The sequence below is a fragment of the Maylandia zebra genome, linkage group LG7 (assembly GCF_041146795.1).
Source record: "Maylandia zebra isolate NMK-2024a linkage group LG7, Mzebra_GT3a, whole genome shotgun sequence".
Classification (NCBI taxonomy): Eukaryota; Metazoa; Chordata; class Actinopteri; order Cichliformes; family Cichlidae; genus Maylandia; species Maylandia zebra.
Genome location: NC_135173.1, coordinates 58587047 through 58608805, shown reverse-complemented (window position 1 = coordinate 58608805; position 21759 = coordinate 58587047). Strand labels below are relative to the sequence as shown.

The window sequence follows — 21759 nt, the reverse complement described above, 5'->3', positions numbered from 1 at the left end:
GATGTACATACTGAAAACATAAAAATCCAAAATTGAAAGTTAAAACACAAAGAGAGAAAGTCTATACCGCGTAAACAGAAGGACACAGTTATAGTGTAAGACATAACATACCTATAATCTGGGAAAACTGGTAGCTAAACCAAAGCATTTATTTTTATTGAGTCTCCATTTCTACTTATCTGTATAAATGAGGAGGTCCTACTTTCAAATCAGAGTTGAGAAAGTCCCCACAAGGGCTTTGTAGTGCAGTGGGGTGTGATGATTTCAGTTAAAGTGAGACGATTTAACAATGTGTTAGTCTCTACAAGATACAGGTTTGCGAGCTATACAATCACTACTGCTATTTAGAGGCAATAAGGTAACTAGTGAGACATGTGGCTAATATCCATTTAGTTCAGCTTTATTTACTTTGTAGTTTCAGTTCACGACAATTGTCTAAAGGTGTTTTGTATTGTAATGTAAAGAAGCCCTTTAAACAAGCACTGGGCAATGGTAGGGAGGATGAAGGGAAGAAGTTTTAACAGGAAAAGCAGATGTAGCATAAGCAGTCTCTGACTGGTTGAGGGCGAGGGGAAAGAATAAATAGAGAATATAGTTCCAAACACATTTTGTTTAAATATATTTATTGAAAATAATGCAAGCTGTGTTATAGATTCTCCACTGTGTAACACTGAGTTTTCACCTTTTAGGGACATGATATCTATGTTGGGACAAACAAACTGTTAAACAACAGATGTCAACATCTCTTTAAACACTGTCTTTATTGAATATAAATCACAGTTACAGTGTCCATCATCGGTACTATTGTGAATGAGCATTATAATTAGTCAAAATGTGCACAAAATTTTAAAAAGCCTTTGTATGTTATACTGCATACTGCTCTAGCTATCCTAAAAATAATATGCAAATAATATGCAAAAGAAAAAAAGGCCAACGTAAGGGCAGATTTTAATCATTATCTTATAATCTATTTTTGTGTTCATCCATATAAAATGCCAATATATACCTCAGATCATTTCCTTTTCAGTTGTAGGAATTCTTTAGAAAAATCCCACAAATAACATATCATAGGAGCAAGTCAATAACCACTAAGAATCCAAATACAGTCAATTTAATGTCAAATATTCCTGTTGCAAATACACTTTCACTGTGTAATTGCAAAAATATATTCATAATTTTTCTCTACTAGACCCTCATCAAGCACAAGTCATGTTACATAGAAAGTACTAAAAACTTAGGATACAAGTATAAACTTACAGCTGATCCCATGTCCCTGGTACATAATACATAAAGGTATAAATTTAAAACACTTTATTTGTTTAAAGAAATCCTGACAGTGCTGGACTCTTTGCAACAATCTCAAATATTTAAAAATTAAATATATGGCTTCATTATTTGAACACAAATGAGTCCTCTAGTCTGATTTCTGGCTAAATACTGAAGATGGTTAAATCCAAAAACCCACACAGAAAAACATAGCAATGTACTGGAGGATATCCTTTTAACATATTCTGAAGGTTGTAAAAAAACACTATGATTTTTTCCACTGTATAATTATTTTATCCCAATTTAGATTTAAAATGTGTAATTTTATATATTAAGTTTAACCAGTACGTCAATTAACATATTGAATATCATTACTGTCATACAACCACAGATCTCTTTTTCACAATGAACTCCTATACATCAAGGCACTTTGTGTCTGTAAACACACACACACGCATACCAGCACACACACGCACGCACACACGGCATATAAAATTTGCATAGATTCTGCATAATTGTCATGGAAGCATTAATTCTGCTTGCCTATATAAGATATCTATATCTAGGACAGTTAAGGCAAGTATAATTTAATGGCGTGACTGCCATTTTACACAGCATGTACACACAAAGATGAAAAAAAAAAGAATTCAAAATAGAGAAAAATATACTGATAGGTGTGTAACCATATAATCAAAAGTACAGATACCTTAATCAGCGTTACGGACGTCATTGTTAACTTTTGAAACTAAATGTGAAACAGTTTGCTGTGGAATTGAAGTCAGATTGTTTAATGTTACAGTTATAGTTATATGTTATAGTTTTCTCCACTTAAAGATGAGCTGAGAACAGGTTCTTATCATTCCAAAGATGACTTCTGCTGACGACACTGCATGCTGCTACAGACGCACACTTATTCTCTCACTGTTCCTGGCCATCTTCCCGCAGTTCTGACGGGAGGAATTTGTACTGCTGTTGTCTGATCATGGCCAACTTCTTCCTGGCTTCCTCCAATTCCCTTTCTTTCCGTAGCATCTCCTCCTGAGCGGCAATGATCTACAACACAACACAATTGGTCACCATGTCACCACACTTAAGAAACACTTGTTTCACAATCACACACATGAAACTGAACTTAAGTCAGATGAACAGATCCCAATCCAGACCTCCGCACACTTAAGTCCTAACCTATACAAAAGATGTGAACTTGACCTTTCTTCCTATAAAACAGCGGTGCGTACAGCTGAGCCACATGCCCATCCTGGGTCAGTACTTCCAGTTTCCCTTTTTCTAATTCAGTCCTATCCTGCTGAGCTACCCAGCTGTTACACTTCACAGTCACACATACACATGAGACAGTGCTTTATCACGATTATAGAAATGTAACACAAATGAGTTTACAACACACAATGAGACTGAAGGCAAAGTTACATGTAGAACATGTGCTTCGGATCTCTAACTTACCTGAGCAATACCTCCCACCATCTTACTCTTGACCACCACAGCCTGGTCGTCTTGTTCTTCAAATGCTGCTTTTTGTGCTGCTTTCACCAGATTATCAGAGGCTCTTTTCACAGCATTTCCAGCAGCCTGCAGAAACGCACACAAGATTTCAAGTCAAATCACAACTTAAAGGCTTTAAACTTGAGTAAAGATGGAAAACATTACAAAAGGAATGTATAAAAGACACTCAGTATGTCTAACCAATGGTCTATGATTTGAGTCTTTGAGGTGCATGTAGAACACAGTCATCAACCTTTCTCTACTAAACAGCAACTCCTGGAAAGGCAGTAATGAGTCCAACTGGGCTCTGACAGAAAACCATAACAGTTGTTTTGTTCTTGACACAGGAGGAAAGCTATAAAAGGCAACAAGGATCAGTCCCAAACATCAGTCAAAGCCAAACAATTCTTATTGGGCAACTTGGCTCAATGAAGACAAGGTTTCTCCTTTTGAGGCTCAGTGGGCTGAATCAGCCAGTGGGCTGAGACGAGAAAAAATAATTAAATAACAACACAGTAAATCTGTTTGAATCCAGGAACATCCACTTCCACACAGACAGAAAATTTCTCTTGGAGCCCTTTTCCCTCCCTGATTGTCTAAATATCATATATCATCATGTAGGCACAATGCATGAAGCAAAATATTATGTCTATGAATTCTGTTACCTTAAGGAGAAGAATGAGGTGCAACACATGTCACTCCCAAACCTTAGCCTTAAAGACATGAAGATAAATCTCGAAAGCTTTAAGGTACGTGGCCTGTGGCCTTGGCTAATGAGTTTGGTTGGAGGCATGCAGTTACAATTTCCACTGCACTGATGCACTTTCAGTACCTTCACACAGAGCCCACCTTTTGAAATTACATCCTCCCAAATGGGGAGCATAAGCATAGTAAGAAAACCAAAAAAAAAGAAAAAAGTTTCTGTTCATCTAGACGTAACGTTTTCAGTGGGAGAAATGTTTCGGAATCATCCAAGTGACTTCTTCAGTCTCAGCTGACTGCAGGTTTCCCCAACCTTATAAACAGTACCTTTGCACAATAAATTAAACTAGCCCACTTAATGAACAATGGATTGTGAGGTCAGTTCCTTGATCATTAATATGCAAATTATCATGACCAATTGAGCAATTATTGTATGCCTCCTCTGCAGGTGATGTAGTGCAAATGGACAATGGAAACGAGTGCTGTGGTGAAATGTTCGCAACTTTAACAGCCTGAGTGGCACTACAACAACAACACAAGCCAATAGAACAACGTCTCTCAATGTTACAGCCGTAAGCTATATTTGCTAGTGTAAAAACATGGCTACATTAGGCAGTTCCAAGTGCTTGATGTGCAGTTTACATTGTGCTGATGTCCAAATGACAGAAAAACAAAGGTAAATTAAAAAGCACAACATTTAAGCCTAGTAACTATAGTACCTGAAACTAAAAATATATTTTTATTATTAACACAGCTCATTTTTGTTCATCTAATTCTGAGGTGGTCAAGTTGGAACTTGCTTTAAAATTACAGAATCATTAGACACCTCTACATGGACTCACTGATCCATACTGCTAGGATCTACAGCAATGACATCGGAATGTCATTCGGACAGGAGAAGTGCTCTGTGATGCCAGAGGTAAAGCAGTCAAAACTGAGAAGACTGAACTACAAGAAGGCAACATTGCAGACAGCATCAATGGACATTATGTTGTGTGACTTTTTATTCATTTGCTAACAGAAAATGTTATTGTGGCATATGATTGCGAGGATTCTTCTTATAAATTAATTAATATGAAATATTAGATTTTTGTAGGTGGTATAACATAAAATATTAACTGTGTTATCCACAAACTACTGGCTGCAATAAAAAAAAGAGTTCAAAAATCCTTCTTTCCAGAAATATTCAAACATTTAATAGAGGAACCATTAATACAGAATATAGCTAAGAGCAAATGGTTCTAGTGTAATCATAGATCAAGGCTAATATTTCCAGTTCTTAGTGCTATGTGTGGACTGGGTAGATTGTTTCCAGAGCTCTTGTAGACATAAATGTATGAGAATTACTGTGGTGGCAGCTGCAGGTCCAAAAGAGGAGGAGATAAGCCACTGCTGATTGGATCAGAGAATATGAGTTGGGCTGGCAGGCCGATGTGCTCACAGCTACACTCAAAGATAGTATTTTTGGGTGGATGAAGTGACAGGAAATACTTGTACTTTCTGTTATGTCTTGCAACTGCCGAGCATCAGTTACACCTAAAAGGTCATAACAACTCTTTTGAGCAGAGTTTGAGCAAGAAGAAAAAGGTTTTACATCTTTTTAAAGAGTCACTAATTTGTTATACCAAACCTGTGAAAATGCTTTACTATCATTATATAACCAATTTCTGAGCCTTAAACACCGACTCTGCAGGAGCTTTGCCCATTCTGAAATTATATACCCAATGATGTCACAGAAAGAAATACATCTCTGAGCAGCATTTAATAAATACTGAAAGAAAGCAATATGCAAAGGGCATTCTTACTTGTGCCAAATATAGAGCATGCTAATCCTTGTTAGCAGCTGTACAAATCACGCAGCTCACCTGTAACCCTAAACTTTGAAATTCCAGCCTATTAATACACTATAATATACTGTGTGCTCTCTAAAAGCCTCAGCTGTTGCAGAATGACTAATGTTATTGTCCCTTCAGTAGAACTGTAGTGTTGGAATCATAAGTAGAGATGACGAGCACACATCTCACGGTGAATTTGCCCATGTCAGATCTAATTTTGGACCTAACTCTTTGCTTTTCAGTCTTGAGAAAATGGCTCAAGCTAAAACAAACTCAATACAAACAATTCAGTGATATCCTTGTAAATATGTAGATCACTACATATTTACAAGGGCGATCGTGGCTCAAGAGTTGGGCGTTCGCCTTGTAATCGGAAGGTTGCCGGTTCGAGCCCCGGCTTGGACAGTCTCGGTCGTTGTGTCCTTGGGCAAGACACTTCACCCGTTGCCTACTGGTGGTGGTCAGAGGGCCCGGTGGCGGCAGTGTCCGGCAGCCTCGCCTCTGTCAGTGCGCCCCAGGGTGGCTGTGGCTACAAAGTAGCTTGCCATCACCAGTGTGTGAATGGGCGGATGACTGGATATGTAAAGCGCTTTGGGGTCCTTAGGGACTAGTAAAGCGCTATATAAATACAGGCCATTTACCACTACATAGCTATTTCTCTTAAAATGCTACCACAGCTACATCTATTTTAATATGACAGTCACTTAGCTTTGCAATGCATCTGTTAGGGGTCTGGCTAAATGGGTCATTTCACACATGGTTCAAAGGCTGCACAGCTTTAAGGAACTGCCACGATTGAAACATCTTTTCACCATTGTGCACCACTTTTGTCTGGGTTCCCGCTTCCTGAGTTACTGTCCATAATAACCCATGACGTCATGTTTACCTCTCCAGTTGTGTTAAGTGTGTTATAAATAATGTTTTTTTTTTTCATGCAGAACAAACAAAATGTGAAACTGACCTTGGACAGTATTAAATACTACCGCCAGTCTTTTGCCATCTTTCCTTGTCCTTTTGTTTATGTTCATTTATCGGGCTGGCTACACACTCTGTCTCTTCTTGACAGTTGTGACTTTGACCTCAGCATCTAGCCAAATAAGGCCTTTTAAAGTGGCACAGTAACAGAAGTAATAGTAGCTCTCCTGTGTTTTTGCGCCTTGAGCAAAATTAACATGCAGTGCTGACCTGGAGCCTCTTCATGGTCTGTGAGTCCTGGTCAGCCTTGACCTTGCAGGCTACCAGCAGCTGAGCAGTGGAGGCTGCCACCTGCTTTGCTGATGAGATGAGCTTCTCTTCACTGGCATGTCCCTGTACTGCAGAGTTTGCTGCCTCACACAGGTTGTTGGTTGCTGCAGCGACCATTCGAGCCTATGGAGTCAAAGTTCTCAGTGGTTAGATGTTTTAGGAATACCTTTAAAAAAATTACAAAATTATAACAGGAGACTTACAGCTGAAATGAGCCCCTGAGACCACTGTCCATCATCTACAGCATTAGCTGGGATTGCCCCCACCTGAAAATCCAGGATAATTATTTTTGACGGACATCAAAATGACATTTATGAATGAATGTTACTAAACTCCTTGATAGAAATGATTATTAGCTTTATTTGTGGGATTTCGCTTATGTTTAAATGCACATATCAGTTCTTTTGTTGGTTCTCACATACCTTCCCTTGAGCCACCAGCTCCCTCTGTGCTGCTGAAGCAGCTTTTACCAGAGCACTGGTGGCAGCTGCAATAGACTTGGCTGCCTCCAGAATCTGCTCCTCAAAGTTCAAGCTCTCATCGGCCTCCTGTTTTAGAGAACAAACCAATAGTAAAGAAAAATGCTGCACTATGATTAACTGTAGAATAGAACAGACTAGCTCTTTATTGTCATTGTACATGCACAATGAAACTATGGATTCCCCACGCTAGCTGTGCAGGAATTAAATATAAATAGTAAGACAGCAAGAATAAATAAAAAGAGGCTAAGACAAAAATATTCAGACAAAAAATGAATAGGGCTTGTCTACAGGAAATATTGGTTTGGAGAATAAATTAATAAGTATGAAAAGTATTAAGAGCGTCAAGAATAAGCTTTGTGGTGCTGCCATTATCTGTGTTGTGAGTAGATGTCAGCACATAAGAGATGTGACACACAAAATGACTGTGACCTGGTGTTGAGGTTAACAGGATCAGTGTGAATACTTGTGCTCTGTAAAAAACCCTCTGACCTTGGGCTTAGTCCTCGGCCTCAGCTGCTCCAGTTTCTTGGCAGCAGCTTCAATAGCTGCTGCTGCTCCCAGCAGTTCATTCTCTGCAATGACAGTGGGATCCTCAGGGTCCACCCACTCTGTGCCTAAAAGACACGGGGGGAAAAAAAGAGTACTGTCACTCTGTGCTCAAAAACACATTTTAAACTCTTCCATCAACCCCAACCTAGAATCCTATGGGCAAAAAGGGGTTTACCTAGTTAGTAGCAGTGTTTACCTAGGTGGCATGTAGCAAATTGAGGCTATAGGATGCCACACAGGTTTCCTATTTGACACTCCCTATTGACACAGACAGTGACTAAATCAATACTACCTGATCTTATACCATCTAGTGTCTAATAATGATGATGATGATAATAATAATAATAATGACAATTAAAAACTTGGATTTGTATAGCGCTTTACAGAACAGTAGAAAAAAAACAGTGCTATATATTAATCCTTTAACTTCAGGCAAAGTTGTTAAAGATCAAAGATTTAGATACCTTTCATGGCCTCAGCAGCCTGGATAAGCTCAGTGACGGAGCCTGCCACCTGCTTGGAGTAGCTGGCCAACTGCTGCTTCAGATCATGAGATGGCTTCATGATGATCTGTGTATAAAGGAAGAAAGTCACAAACTTTATTACTGCATGTACTTGAATTAATCAAATCCCAGCCTGTACTAAACTAATGCTAAGATAATCAAAGTAGATGATATTACATTGCACCGTACGCCACTCTCCTTTGAGTCAAATATCTAAGCTTTACTATCTAGTAAGGCAGTAATGAGCCTGTATCATATCACCTTTTAGTAAAGTTCAACTACAAATCTGGATGAACATCAAGTACAGGGGCAATAAGAGCAGAGCGGATAGATGAAAACATGCATAAAATTAAAACAAAAAAAAGTGTAAAATTACAATTCTGTGCTCTTTATTCAAATTCAAGATGCGACTTTATTTCTGTATGTTTACATTTTTTCAGTTATACTGTGTTGTGTAGCAAGACTAGACTAACTTCCCGATATACTCAGGGATCTATGTTGTGCCATCCTAGATAGTGGTTCTGACACTCAAGTCATGAGCCTCCTTCCTTCCCCTTAGCGTACAGTGTCAGGTTGCAGGACTTGGGATAAACCCTATACGCATGGAGGGTTTTGTCTTGATGTCAGTGGCTTCTATCTACTCCTTTGGCCATATTATAATTCCAGCAGGGTATCTGACAACCAGCAGGGCATAGGTGTCGATTGCTCAGATTTTGTTCTTCCTATTCAGCTGACTCCTCAGGGCTTGCCTTACTCTTTGCAGGTATTTGGTGGTTGCAGCTTTCCTAGCGGCCTCTTCGTGGTTCCCATTTGCCTGTGGGATACCCAGGTTCTATCTGAAGCTGTGGACTAGTTTTTATATAGCTCTTTTCTACTCTACCTGAGCACTCAAATTGCTTTATACAACTTGCCTCATTTACCCATTCACATCCATTTATATAAGTATGTTTTTCTCTTTTTTTCCTGAGAAAATGCTTTCTATCCAAAATTCACACGCATATTTACTTTGATGGATTCATGGATTCACCAGAGAGTGTCTTGCCAAAGGATATTTGGCATGCAGACTGCAGCAGCCAAGGACCAAAGCACGAACCTTCCGATCAGAAGATTTCTCTCCTGAGGTACAGCTGTCCTCAATGTCTGAAAAGTCTCCTTCTGGTAGTGCAATCCGCTTAGTTCTGACTACATTCCTTCTCCTTGTTACCATCCAATTGCACTTGTCCAGTCCAAATGACATTCCAATGTCATTGCTGTAAATCCTAGCAGTAAGTGGATGTCTCATTCACTTTGGCATACAGCTTCATGTCATCCATGTAGAAGTGATGAGTCATAATTGCGCCATTCTGTAGTTGGCATCCATAGCCAGTCCCATGAATGATCTCATTCAGGGGGTTTAGGCTTATGCAGAACAGCAGTGGGGACAGAGCAACTCCTCAGTAAATACCATACTTGTGTTATTGGCATGAAGTTGGTCTCTAGTGCTGTTCACCTCATCCCCATTGAATTTATGATAAAACCTCTTCATTTAGTTAGTTAGCCATTCTCGTGCCTCATCCATTAGCGCTCTCTCCGAGATTGGAGGGTTGGAATGATGAAATCTCCCCCCTAACCTGATGTCTTGGCTCCCTCTTGCTGTAGAATTTGTTTTGTACCTCATCAATCTCTAGTTGTGATAGCAGTTGCTTCTTCTGGATGTTGGAACACTGATCTACTAGTTATTTCATCTTTAGTCTAGATGTTGCTTTTTTTATTAATGTAATTTTATATTCTTTCAGACTGAATTTCTGAAAAAGGTGCTTGTTATGCATTTCTCCTTGCTGAAGGTACTAGTGATTGTGGTGTAAATGCTGTCATGACAGAGGCTTAAAATTCCTGTTATTCACTGCTCTCCATATCATCTTACCACCAATACATGCTCCAGCAATCCCAGATATCCAGAAGCACATTCTTTGCCATAGCGCAGAGCTCTCATTTGCACGTCTTTGCTGACCTCTGGGTGGTAGGCAGCTTGCTGCAAGGCAAACAGTAAGAAAAGTCAGTCAGTGATAGCAAGGGCAGAAAGATATCTTATTCATATTAAAAGGTAATTCTGGCTAGAGCTGCATGTGATTATAAGTAGTCCCATGTAATTTGAATATTGGAAATGCCAATATTATAGTGTCTAAGTTGTATGTATATATTTTTTGTCATTATGACAAAAATACCTACCAAACTATTCTCTGAGACCTCATTAATTACTGCACATTGAACTTTGTTTGGCAGCCCATGAACAAACACTATTTAGTAGTTCATGGTCTGCCGTACCTTGCAGGAATGCAGCATCTCAGCAATGGCCCTTCTGCTAAGGTTAGCTGTGGCAATGATGTCTTCCTGACGACAAGAGTTCCCAGCAGCCACTGCCTTTGCTGTTGCCATTGTAATTCCTTTAGTCATGCGGATGAACTCTTCTGGTGTGGTGGTCTTTGCTGGAGGATCAGCACTGTTGAATACCTGTGTGATAAAACCAGGTTGAATGTTAGTGAGTTTTCCTTGTGCATTAATTTACTTACCTCATGGTAGGACACGTGGTCCCAAAAGCTATTTTATGTAACACCAAGGCCTTTAGTCAAAACTCTCTTCTTGCTGCCATAAGACATCTTTGAGATGGCAGTTGCCTCAAAAGTTTTGAACTGGAAGATATTAATATTATGCAGATGAGGGTTCTTATTCTAAAAGCTTTTCACTGGCTTGTGAAACAGGGGTTAGGAAATGGCCATGGCCCCTGTGGAGGAATCTCCTGTGTTTTAACTGAATCCTTGGCAGGGTATTTCCAACTGGCTTAAACTGTAAAGAAACATTTATCCCACACTCACAGCCAATTCCTGTTTGATGTGTTCAATAGTGGCCTCCAAAGCTCTCGTCCCCTTGGTGGCTTCATCCTCCACAGCCTTCACAGTCTTCAGAAGCGATGTTACATTGGTCACCATCACCTAGAGGAGTCAGGTCAAATTATGTGGTAATACATTAGAGTGATGAAAATATCTTAAATATTTGATACATTATTTTTAAACTAGATGTCACTAGCATATTTTAATTAGATTTTTAGAATACGTAGCACTTAACAGAAATATTTAAATATATATACACTATATAATAAAAAGTATTTTATATATTATATTTGTTACATATTAGAAAATATTTTTGTCTCTCCTTCTCTTCATATGCTGTCTGTTTTCTATTGTAGTGGACAGCATTTTGGGGTTTTTTCATCCAGAAGATGTTGCTTTTAGGTTTTTGACATTTAAAAAGGTCATGAAGGGGTGTTTTTTTCTGGATACAGACCAAGTACAAAGTGCTCTGGATTTGGTGAAGGCTCTTTTTAAATAATCCTAACAACTGAAAAGATTTATGTGTTAATCTTAAACGTGTATTCATTGTACTGGTAAGAATTTCACTGCAACATAATTACAAATCCTCTCTTGATACTTCAATTTTCCAATTTTGGTTCCATGCAATTAGACTAGAATAAAACTGCATGTACACATAAAACTGTTTTTAAAAGTTTGTATTTGTCATTATATCATCATGTGTTTTCAGGATCTAGAATTAATTTTATTTTTTGTGTGCTTTTATAAAACTTAAACCAAAACAAAATGTATATGTGTATATCACTACCTGTTCAATATCAGCATCTGGACATGTATTTAGATCCTGAATGTTTTGAAGTCCTTAGAAGCATAAACTTTAAACTTTAAATATTTTCTCAAATTGTAAAAAGAAAAATCAATGACTTGCTTGCCAATAAATATGTGGGAAACAGTAGCTTTAGACCATAATTTCATGTGTGGACAATGATAAATATAATTTCCTGAAAAATAAAACATTACAAATCTGTCAATGCACAGATAGAACTGCACATTTATAAAAACTTCTGGTCATTCAGTGTAAAATCGCTAAGTGCTTCCCACCAGATCCTTTCAGAATCAGCTATTTTTTTTTGTATACTTTTAGCAGATTTAATGTAGCCATGTAAAATTGTACCTTTATACCACAGACCTGCACATTATAAGGCAATTTCAAGTTGCCTTATTTTTTCAAATGGTGTCAAGCCCTTGTAACTACTCCTTGTAAAGTATAGGAGGTAGCTAAATGAAATGTTCAAGCCAGAAAAACATATTTAAGCTTTGTTAAAAATTACAACCACGTAAAAGTCAAGGTGTCTATTGTTGTAAAGTGTCAGCAAATAAAACTGACTTGAACTGATTGCTAGTTTTGTATCTTACCTTAGCAGAATTTTTAAGCTGCAGCATGCTGGGGTCATCGTGAGGCTTGCCTGCAGCTGCCTTTGTGGCGCTGATGAGGTTTCCTAGGGCTTTGGCCACATCTTTCACTGCATTGATCAACACCACCTGTACTCAGCAGGGCACAGAGCTTAAATTGTTATCTGATACAGTGCTTAACAAATTATTTGATCACCACCCAATGTAAGGTTTATGCCCTAGCTGCCTTAAATTAACAATATCGGTAATTACAATAATTATTTTTGTTTCCATAATGGTTCATCTACTAGGATGCACAAGCTCTTTAATAAAAACATTTCTTTTTCTCATTAAGAAGCCAAATTACAGCTATTTATTTGCATTCCTAAACAGTAAAATGAGTTTTAGTTGTTAAATGTTTGATTAACTTCTGACTTCTCAGAAAAGTCAGTACGCTGGCTCAAATTTGGCCATAAAAAATTCACTTTAATATTTTTCTAATGAATAATAACACAATCCTTAGTTTTAAGCAAGTTTTTGACAGATTTCTAAAATGCTTTTCTTGTTATTATGGCAGGCGGTCTAATATATTTGTACCTTTTCATAAGAAGCAAACATACATATTTGCCAGTATAGAAGCAGACAAAAATGCATCCATACCTGGGTCTCTGGGTCTTCAGAACCCAAGCTGGCTGCCCCCAGTTTTACCACATCTGCCAGTTTGGTAATGGTGGACACTGAGGACTGGGCCGCCTGGGCCAGCCTTTCCTGACTGGCCCCAGCACCAGCCACCAGCAACTTGGTGTCCTCCACCAGAGCCTTGGCTGTCTTTAGGATGCATTCCCTGTAAAAACAGCAAAGATGAACATTATATGACTTCGACTCAAAAATGACCTTATCTTTCTTTCTGGTACAGAAACCATCATTCCGGGGTTTACAAATTTAGAATTTTCACTAAACATGCTTCCTAGAACAGGGCCATAGTTCCTTCCACTACTACTTACTTACTCCAGTTGTAGTTTTTACTTTCTCAAAATAAGGCTAAGGTAATTTGCTGGTTTCTGAAGCCAGAATAAGATGTTTGCATGTTTAAAATGCATTGCTGATGTTCACAAAGCCTGATCATATCATGACACTAGACTGCAAATCAACTTGTCAAATCAACAAATCATCTGTAATATAGCCTACAGAGGGTCTCTAATTAGTACCTGTGGTCAGCGAAGGTTTCTGCATTTTCACGGTTCAAAGTTCCAGCAGTTGCAAACATAATGGTGGTGTCAAGGTCTGCAATAATTCCAGACACTGCACTGGCAGCAGTGATGCAGGCCTGGGTGCCACGGTTACCTGCCTGCAGAGATGCTAACACATGGGAGACCTGCAAGAAAATCAATAAGTCTTATAAGTTTTATAAATGGAAAGGTAAATTAAGAATAAAAACCACAGAGTAGGAGAAAATGTCTAATTTTTTTCACTGCTGATCTAATAAAGACAAACTGACCAAAAAAGAATTCAAAAGACAAGTTATGTGTTAGCCTGTGTTCTGACCTTCTCAGAGACTTTCCGTGCGCTTTCAATCAGCTCTTTCTTAGTAAAGGTGTCATTAGGGCTGCACTGAAGAGCTCCAGCTTTTGTCACCAGACTTGTGCAGGTGAAACCCAACTCACCCACCTGCTTCTTAATATGAGAACCAATCTGGAAACAAAGACATGACAACATGAAAACTGTGGAAAGGACACTTTCCAAGTATAGACACTCCACACATTAGACACATTCGTTTGATTTACTTCATGATTCTCTGCAGTAACGGCTGCATATTTGGCTTCGTTCGCAAGATTTCCAAACTCATTGGTCAGCTCGTTAGCTAATCCTCCAAGGTCATCTGGGTTGGTGTTAGACTTGGTCACCTGAAGACAAATAAGAGGATGCTAGTTACCGAGTTTGTTCCACACATGTTTCAACATGAATTAAGTATTGATGCACATTTACTAACATGAGTTTCATACGATCATTTAATGAGTGTGTCAATAATAAAGAAATCAAGAGGCTTTTGTGGAAATTATGTGTGTTTGCACATGGCTTTGTATGCGTTTTTGTCTTCATAATATCCTTATCACAATGAACGCTATTAAAGTGCAAGAAAAGAATGATAAGTAACAGAAATAATATTACGGTTGGAGAAAAAAGATACATTTTTCAATAACATACATCTATCTGGTAGAAGTCTGATTCTATTGGTGAAATGTGAGGTTGTCCCAAGGCTTGCATGTAAAGCTACGCTACGCCTAGGGTGGTACTGTGTCTTTGTTACCTGTGTGCATGATCCTCTGTTTACAGCCTATGCGTTCCAGTTTTGTTGGTTCCATTTAGTTTTCCTGACTTGTGTCAGGATTTTTTAGTAGAGCCACCTGTGTTATCATTTTGAAACTCCTACATCACCTTGGTCTCTAGTTTTTTGCATTCACAGCGTGTCCACGCTGCTCGCCCACCTACCCGGTGGTGTGATGACAATACCCCATCAGTCTTTTACAGCTGAGGAGTAAAAACTGGAGGACTACCCAGCTTAGGTTCTGCCAAAATACTAATTACCAGATTTTAGGGCCTGAACCACTGAAAGGATGCAGTAATAGTAATAGTATGTTCAATCGATACTCTTGCTGTTTTTGCATATGACAGCCTTTGTGGTGTGATTTGTTTTATTCCATTCATAACTGTTTAGTGGCAATGACAGGAAATCCCACAGCTGTCTCCTAATATGGTACTTTTTCATGCTCAATCCTCACTAAGAGGGAGCATGCTTTATTCATTTAGAATTTCTAACTGAGCTCAACTTTTAAATGGAAAAATTAATGACTAACAACAAACCAAAAACTATCCCCCATGCATTATTATCATAATATGTTACCATCTCTTGCACAGTCACAGCGATGGCCTTGGCTGTCTTAACCATGGTAGTCTGGTAGTCCACAAAGGTGCCTTCAGGTTCTTGCATTGGTGTATCTTCCATTTTATTGATGGAATCATTGATGGAGTCCACCATACCACCTACTGCACCAGCTGCACTGGCTGCTTCAGACAGTGTGGCACCCAAGTCATCCACTGCTTCTTTCATCATCTGCACGGACTCCTCCAAGGCCTCGTGCATGTGGGCTGCCTAGATAAAGGAAGCACATTGGTGTGAGCAGTGCAAAAATGCTCAGTGTGTTCAGTGGTACTTAATCACATAGAGTACAATCAAGTACACATATCCAGAAGACATTATATTTCAACTTTCATTACCTTTGGATTGCCTCCAGCCTCCTTAGCAGTGTAGAGCATCTGTAGGGCCGACTCAGTCAGGGTTTTGGTTTGGTCTAAAACAGCCATCTGTTGTTGACTATTGAGAATCTTGGATGCTGTGCCAATGGCTCCCATGATCAGGGGCTCAAAGTAACTGGCCATCTGAGAGACCTGTGTGGGCAACAAATAATTTTATTTAAGTACAAAACTGATTCCAAAATAAAAGGAACATGTCAGACTTCAGCCTGTAGCTGGACCATCACATCGTCCAAATTGTGTTGCCTGTAAAAAGTTGCTGTCTTAAGGTTTACCTTGTGTCCCAGCTGGGAGGCCTCAGATCGAGCAGCTACAGCCACGGGATCAATCAAGTTACTAATCTCATGGACTGAGGCAGCCATCTGCTCATGGAGAGTCTAAAACATACACATATGAACTGTCAGTCAAACTCAGATACTTTAAATTAGCCCCAAATTCAGCTTCATTCACTATGTCTACCAACAGACTTATTACACATCAGGTCAAGGAACAATGCATGCTGAAGTACACTACATCACAGTGGCTTCCTGAACCGTTTGTCCCTCAAAACACTTTTGTGTTTCCTCACAATAACTTTTCACTTTCCTTCTTGTAAAATGGTCATTCTAACTAGCATGGACCAATGCACAGGCTGTTCAGGGGATTGGCAGGAAGAAATATTCTGTGGGGGCAGTAACATCCATACCATGATTTTTCAGGGGTTTAGTAGGTGAAATTAGATACATATAGACACATACATATATATTCAACGAAGAATAAACAACAAACAATCAAGTGTAATGCTTTTATTTTGTATAGGATACAGCAATTCAATTTTCTTGCTGCATTCATACAGAGTCAGTGAAAAACTAATAGTGGAGTGTGCATGTTTACCTCCATTGAGATGTCCTCTCGTGGTGTTAGGTGCTGGCTTATGGCTGCCAGAGAGGCCTGATCAACTTCACGGATGCAGCCATTTAGCGCTTCAATAGCATCATCACATTCTCTCTGGCCAGGAGCTTTTTCTCTGCACACATGAGATGAAGGGTGTAATTACTACACACTCTTATAACCTGCTTGACTCAATCTAAGCAGAGAACCAATTCTTACTTTTATAGTTTTTTACATTTTGACTTGTTTGGGCTTTTTTTTTTTTAGATTATTTTAATTTTCATTCCAGGTCAGTGTTCCCTTCATCTTTTCCCTTTCATTTTTGGCCATAGTTTGCAACTATTTGACTGTATGTGTCTATGTTGGAGTGAATGGCTGCCGGTGTAGCTGATTATGTGTCTGTATGTTTGTGTGGCTTTTATTTGAACTGTGAAGCACTTTTTTAACTCTGTGTTAAGTGCTATACAGTTATTATTATAATAATTATAATAAACTAAACAACCCCCTTATATGTTATATATGTCATTCAAAAGTCTGATACAAATCTATTCCAAAGTTTGGGTTAAATAACACGTTACTCATAAAAATGATGCAAGACTTAATGGCCAATAATAATTTTGTGATCATTACAAAATAACACAAAATATTGTGTAAATCTATGCATTATTTATATTATGCATGGTCATTTACATAATATACTGTTACACTGTTTTCTAGGTGTGATGGTTGAGAGGGAGCCCAGACAGTAGTAGTAGTGGAAGAGGCCAGTGTGCAGAGCAGGGTCTACCTCATGTTGGTGATGAGTTTCTTGATGGAGTCAGACACAGTTCTGGAGTGTCCAGCAAGCACGGACCACTTGGGCGGGTCTTTGGGGTTGACAGCCAAAGAACGGGCAGTCTGGATCAGGCCAGTGGAGCTTTCCAGCATTGTCTTAGCTGCTGCCACAATGGGCTCCATAGCTGCAAGACCCTGAACCAGAGAATAACAAATCAGGATCTATCTGAGAATATGAAAATCTCCTGATGTTAGATTCTGTAACTTGTAATGATATGACAGGGCACATTAGTGTCATAGCAATGCTGTAATGGCAGCTCTTGGAAATACCTCAGGGCTGATCTGAGCAGGAATGCTGGCGAATTCAGGATTGGAGGCAAAAGCAGTCAGGTTGTCCACAGCTTCTATTAGAGGGCCAGTGGCAGCTTTACACTTTTCTCTGTTCGCCTGGTTAAAGGCTCCATCCAAAGCCTATGCAGGGGACACAGACATGACTTCCATAAGAATTTTTCAGCACTATTTAGTTCTAGAAGACTAGCTGTTTACCTCCTAGAGCAGTGTAATGTAGCAAGGAAGAAGAGGTTTAAATAATATAGCTGTCAAAAGTGAGCTAATGAGCTCTTGTTTAACCCTTTTTTATGAGTTTTATTAGTTTTCTTTTATTATAGAAAACGTGGATTCGACTGTTCCATTTTTACACACTTTCAGATGTATACTGGATAAAGGCCGGAAGACATGTCTCAGTAAACATATGTCCGACAACCCTAATATGTCTGACCGAGAACTAAAAGTAAAGACATTTCTTACATGTTTTTATTACTTTTCTTACATTTTTTTGAAAATCCTATTCTTAAATGATAGTTAAACATAATTGACTGTAGTTCAGTTTGTAAATTAATACTTGTCACTACATCATAATTAACCTTTTCACTCAAGCTGTGGGTGTGTGTGTATGAATGATACTGATGTGTGTTTGATATGGCTTTTATTACAAACCTTTATGGATTTGACCAAGTTGGCAGTGGTGTTGGCCACTTCTTTGGCTGACTGGACAAACTGCCTCTTGGCAATAGGGTTAGGAGTTTTAGAGGAGGCCAATCTGCAGGCATTACAGAGCGCAGAGGTGTGCTTGGCCACTATGGTTGCTGCGGAGAGCACCTGCATGGGGAGAGTAATAATCATCACATTCAGACTCAATAATCAGTCAAAGAAATCTGATAAAACTGACAATTACTTGCAGTGAGGCAAGCATTTACCTGGGATTGAGTACAAGCTGGGTCCACCAGGTTCTGACAGGCCATCTGAATAGACTGATTGGCTCGTGCAAACTGAGCAGGGTCTACCAGGCCCTTCTGACCTGCTGTGCTGTTGGGGTCTGATACACCCAGTAAATAGGCAGCCTAGAGACATAAAATCACCTATAAGTTCATTGTATGAGATGATGACGAGATGAGATAGCCTTTATTTGTCAGTTGCAGGTCTTTTGCCCACAACTGAGATGACAGACCTTGCCGACCGTACATACAATACACAAACATCACATTGGGGAGACAGGTCAGGCTAGGTAGCGAGGAAAAAAACATCGAAATGTGTAACACAGAAGGATAATACAGGAATGCACAGATATCAACACACCATAGCACAATAAACACAGACAGTAACATGGGAATGTTTTCCAGTGCGTACATCTGATCTGGGACCGCTGCAATCTTCGACTGCGCCTCCAGCTGACCCAATGTCCACATCAGAGGGGAGGTAAGCGTTGGAGGTGGCGTTGGATCCGGGGTAGGGAGGGTGATGCGTCAGTATCAGTATATGTATGTGTGTGCGTGTCCATAGTTCAGCTGAGATAGTGTCCTTCGCCCTGCCTGGCTAAGTAAACAGTCTTCCAGCCAACCCAGGTGGCCTTGTAGGGAATGGGAAGGAACAGACTCAACACAGTCGTTATCAGGGAGTTGTTGTTCGGCTCCAGCCTTGAGCCCACAGGTGGCGCCGAAGGGGTAGCCGGATTATGATGGTAATTTTTCTTTTGCAACAACTCATGAGAATTTCAAGCTGTTCTTTCACACTGCGACACTGGTCTCTCAATCTCCCGTTGGAGAACCGCGAGTTTCTCCATGATGTTATTAACCTTCAGTTCCGTGGTCTTGTCATTCTTTTGCTCAAAGCGCATATTCTGAGACCTCACGACCACAGTCAGCAGTATGTAAATACTTCTAGTGTGTAGCAAGCCAAAATAGACATGTTACCAGCATACTTTACTTGCCTCTGAGCTGCTGTCTTAAGGCAATAATACAGTAATCTACAGTATGGATTTTACCTGTGCAGCTGCTTCAGTGAGACCACAAAGAGCTCTGGAGCCAGTACTGACTGAGTCACCAAACTCGGGCAGGTTGGAGTTTTTGGCATTATGAGAAATACCAGCCATGGACTCACCGAGGACCTATTGACAAATAACAAGAGAATCAGAAATCAAAGAGTGGAGCATCACACATTTAATGATGATATTGAGTAAAGCTAAAGCACTGACAAAGCACTGACTGAACCATAACATTGTAGTCTACATCCAAGCTTTGTAGTTTGTTGCCGACGAAACAAATTGCTTAAATACTTAAATAGTTTAAGGTGTTGAAAAACAAGAAGAAATTAAAACTTGTATCACGTTTGCTTTGGCTCATTATGTTGTTTATTTCATCTTTTATCATTACCAAGAAATTTTCTTTTAGTTACTGTCTAACCGATGGAGCTCACAGCAAAAAAAAAAAAAAAATGACACTTTCATAGGCATAATGTATATGTGCATAATTTCCTTAGGGATTAATAAAGCATTCTGATTCTGATGACATTGTCTAAACTGATGCAATAAGATGGAGAATATGTGATCTGATAGAATCACGTCCTCTTTTTTTCTGTGGGAGAAACAGCCCGCGCTTCTACTGTTTCCAGTCTATTACCTATTCCAAATTAGACAGGAACTGCCAATGTTGAAAATCCTAAAAAAATAGAACTAAAACCATAAAAGAAAGGCATTAATGATGTGTATTCTACAGTACCTTGGAGTTCTCCATGACACTGTCAATGCAGTCAAAGTATGACAGCTCAGTGATTGCTTCTGTCGGGTTCTCCAGCATCCCCTTCACTGACTGCACACAAACACAGCATACATTCCTGACAAACTCACACTGTTAAACTGTACAACTCAGCTGAGTGTCACACAACCTCTATGACTGAAATGTATTGATTGTTTATGGTTTTCTTTATTATTATTATTATACAGTTTTAGAGATTTTTATGATCCGTCCGGGACATGGGAAGCTAAAGAAAAGATAAAAAAGAGAAACTGTTTGATGGTGGCTGTTACCTCAAGCTCTCTGAGAGCATTATCACACTCCTTCTGACCTGGAGCCTGCTGAGTGCACATGGTGATGAGCTGGTTAATAGTGTCTGTAACAGCCCTGCAAAGACAAATGATAAGACAGATAAGTGGTTAAAACCAAAGCTGCAGAAAATTTATTTTTTTATTTTGGTTTGGGGTTTTTTTTGTGGGGGGGTTTTACCGGGCAGCTGCTGCCAGCTGGTTCTTGAGGTTGGGGGAGCTAGGATCAGTGGACAGAGCTTTAGCTGCTAAAAGCAGCTTGCTTGATGACATTGAGATTGTCTTCAGGTTAGACACCACCTGGGTCTGGTCCTCCTTAGACTAGAGGAAAGGAAGAAGTGTGAAGACACTGAAAACTCTATGGCTTTTGCAATTAATATTTTTTCACCTAAATCATGTGTCATGATGACCCAGCTTCTTGGAATATGAACCTGTGTCTGCTCTTTGCGTGGTACACCACAACGATACAAAGGACAGTACATTTTTGAGGATATAAAACTCATAAATACATGTTTTAAAAAATTGGACGACAGTTTGCCTGGTGGTAACTCATTCAAACTGACCTGAGATGTTCCAGCCATGTCAACACCAGCCTCTAGGAAGTTGCTAAATTCCTGTCCAAATTTGCTAGTGGCCCTGGCCAGGTCCTGGGTAGTTCCTCTGGATGACTGGACCACTTCATTGGCTGATTGATTTAGACCAGCTGCAACCTCGTTGAGATGAGCTTGAACCTCCTGGAAGCTCTTTCCACTAGACGGGAACTATGTTGGGAAGAAAAAAATTCTAATACTGCAAGTAGCAATATACAAAAGAATATTGGCTACAACTGGTTATAACTTTGGTTATAACTGTAAGCAACTAGGCCTGACTCATAAATTATGTTTTCATCCTCAAGCATCCACAATTAACTTGTCTCCAAAGACTGTCTTCCAGGGTTCCATGATATGTACAATTTTGGAGAAGAAAGACTAGTTTTGCTGTGCAACTGTGTTTCACAGGTAAAAAAAAAAAAAAGAAGAGAAAAAAAGAGAGATCAGGAAAATTATGAAAAACAGTAGGTGATGGAACTTGATTGATTAATAGAATAGCTTCAGGGTGAAATACTAT

At 39.3% G+C, this 21759-nt stretch overlaps 1 protein-coding gene across 2 annotated transcripts in view; it reads right to left on the bottom strand.

The window, feature by feature from the left end:
• Positions 1–742: 742 nt before the first annotated feature.
• tln1 (talin 1) overlaps positions 743–21759 on the bottom strand; it is a 56918-nt gene continuing 35901 nt past the window's right edge. For both annotated transcript variants that reach the window (XM_004564660.4, XM_004564661.6), the window contains exons 30-57: positions 21216–21413; positions 20834–20973; positions 20638–20731; positions 20330–20419; positions 19597–19719; positions 18533–18676; positions 18273–18434; positions 17607–17747; positions 17290–17471; positions 16506–16638; positions 15908–16009; positions 15597–15767; positions 15223–15471; positions 14105–14224; positions 13866–14012; positions 13529–13695; positions 12981–13164; positions 12345–12470; positions 10935–11051; positions 10387–10572; positions 9986–10093; positions 8044–8149; positions 7520–7644; positions 6971–7096; positions 6752–6814; positions 6489–6671; positions 2728–2853; positions 743–2319 (exon numbers count right to left, since the gene is read on the bottom strand). In XM_004564660.4, the coding sequence (XP_004564717.1) occupies positions 2185–2319; positions 2728–2853; positions 6489–6671; positions 6752–6814; positions 6971–7096; positions 7520–7644; positions 8044–8149; positions 9986–10093; positions 10387–10572; positions 10935–11051; positions 12345–12470; positions 12981–13164; positions 13529–13695; positions 13866–14012; positions 14105–14224; positions 15223–15471; positions 15597–15767; positions 15908–16009; positions 16506–16638; positions 17290–17471; positions 17607–17747; positions 18273–18434; positions 18533–18676; positions 19597–19719; positions 20330–20419; positions 20638–20731; positions 20834–20973; positions 21216–21413 (3948 nt within the window). In that variant the 3' untranslated portion in view covers positions 743–2184. The remainder of the gene's footprint in view (positions 2320–2727; positions 2854–6488; positions 6672–6751; positions 6815–6970; positions 7097–7519; positions 7645–8043; positions 8150–9985; positions 10094–10386; positions 10573–10934; positions 11052–12344; positions 12471–12980; positions 13165–13528; positions 13696–13865; positions 14013–14104; positions 14225–15222; positions 15472–15596; positions 15768–15907; positions 16010–16505; positions 16639–17289; positions 17472–17606; positions 17748–18272; positions 18435–18532; positions 18677–19596; positions 19720–20329; positions 20420–20637; positions 20732–20833; positions 20974–21215; positions 21414–21759) is intronic.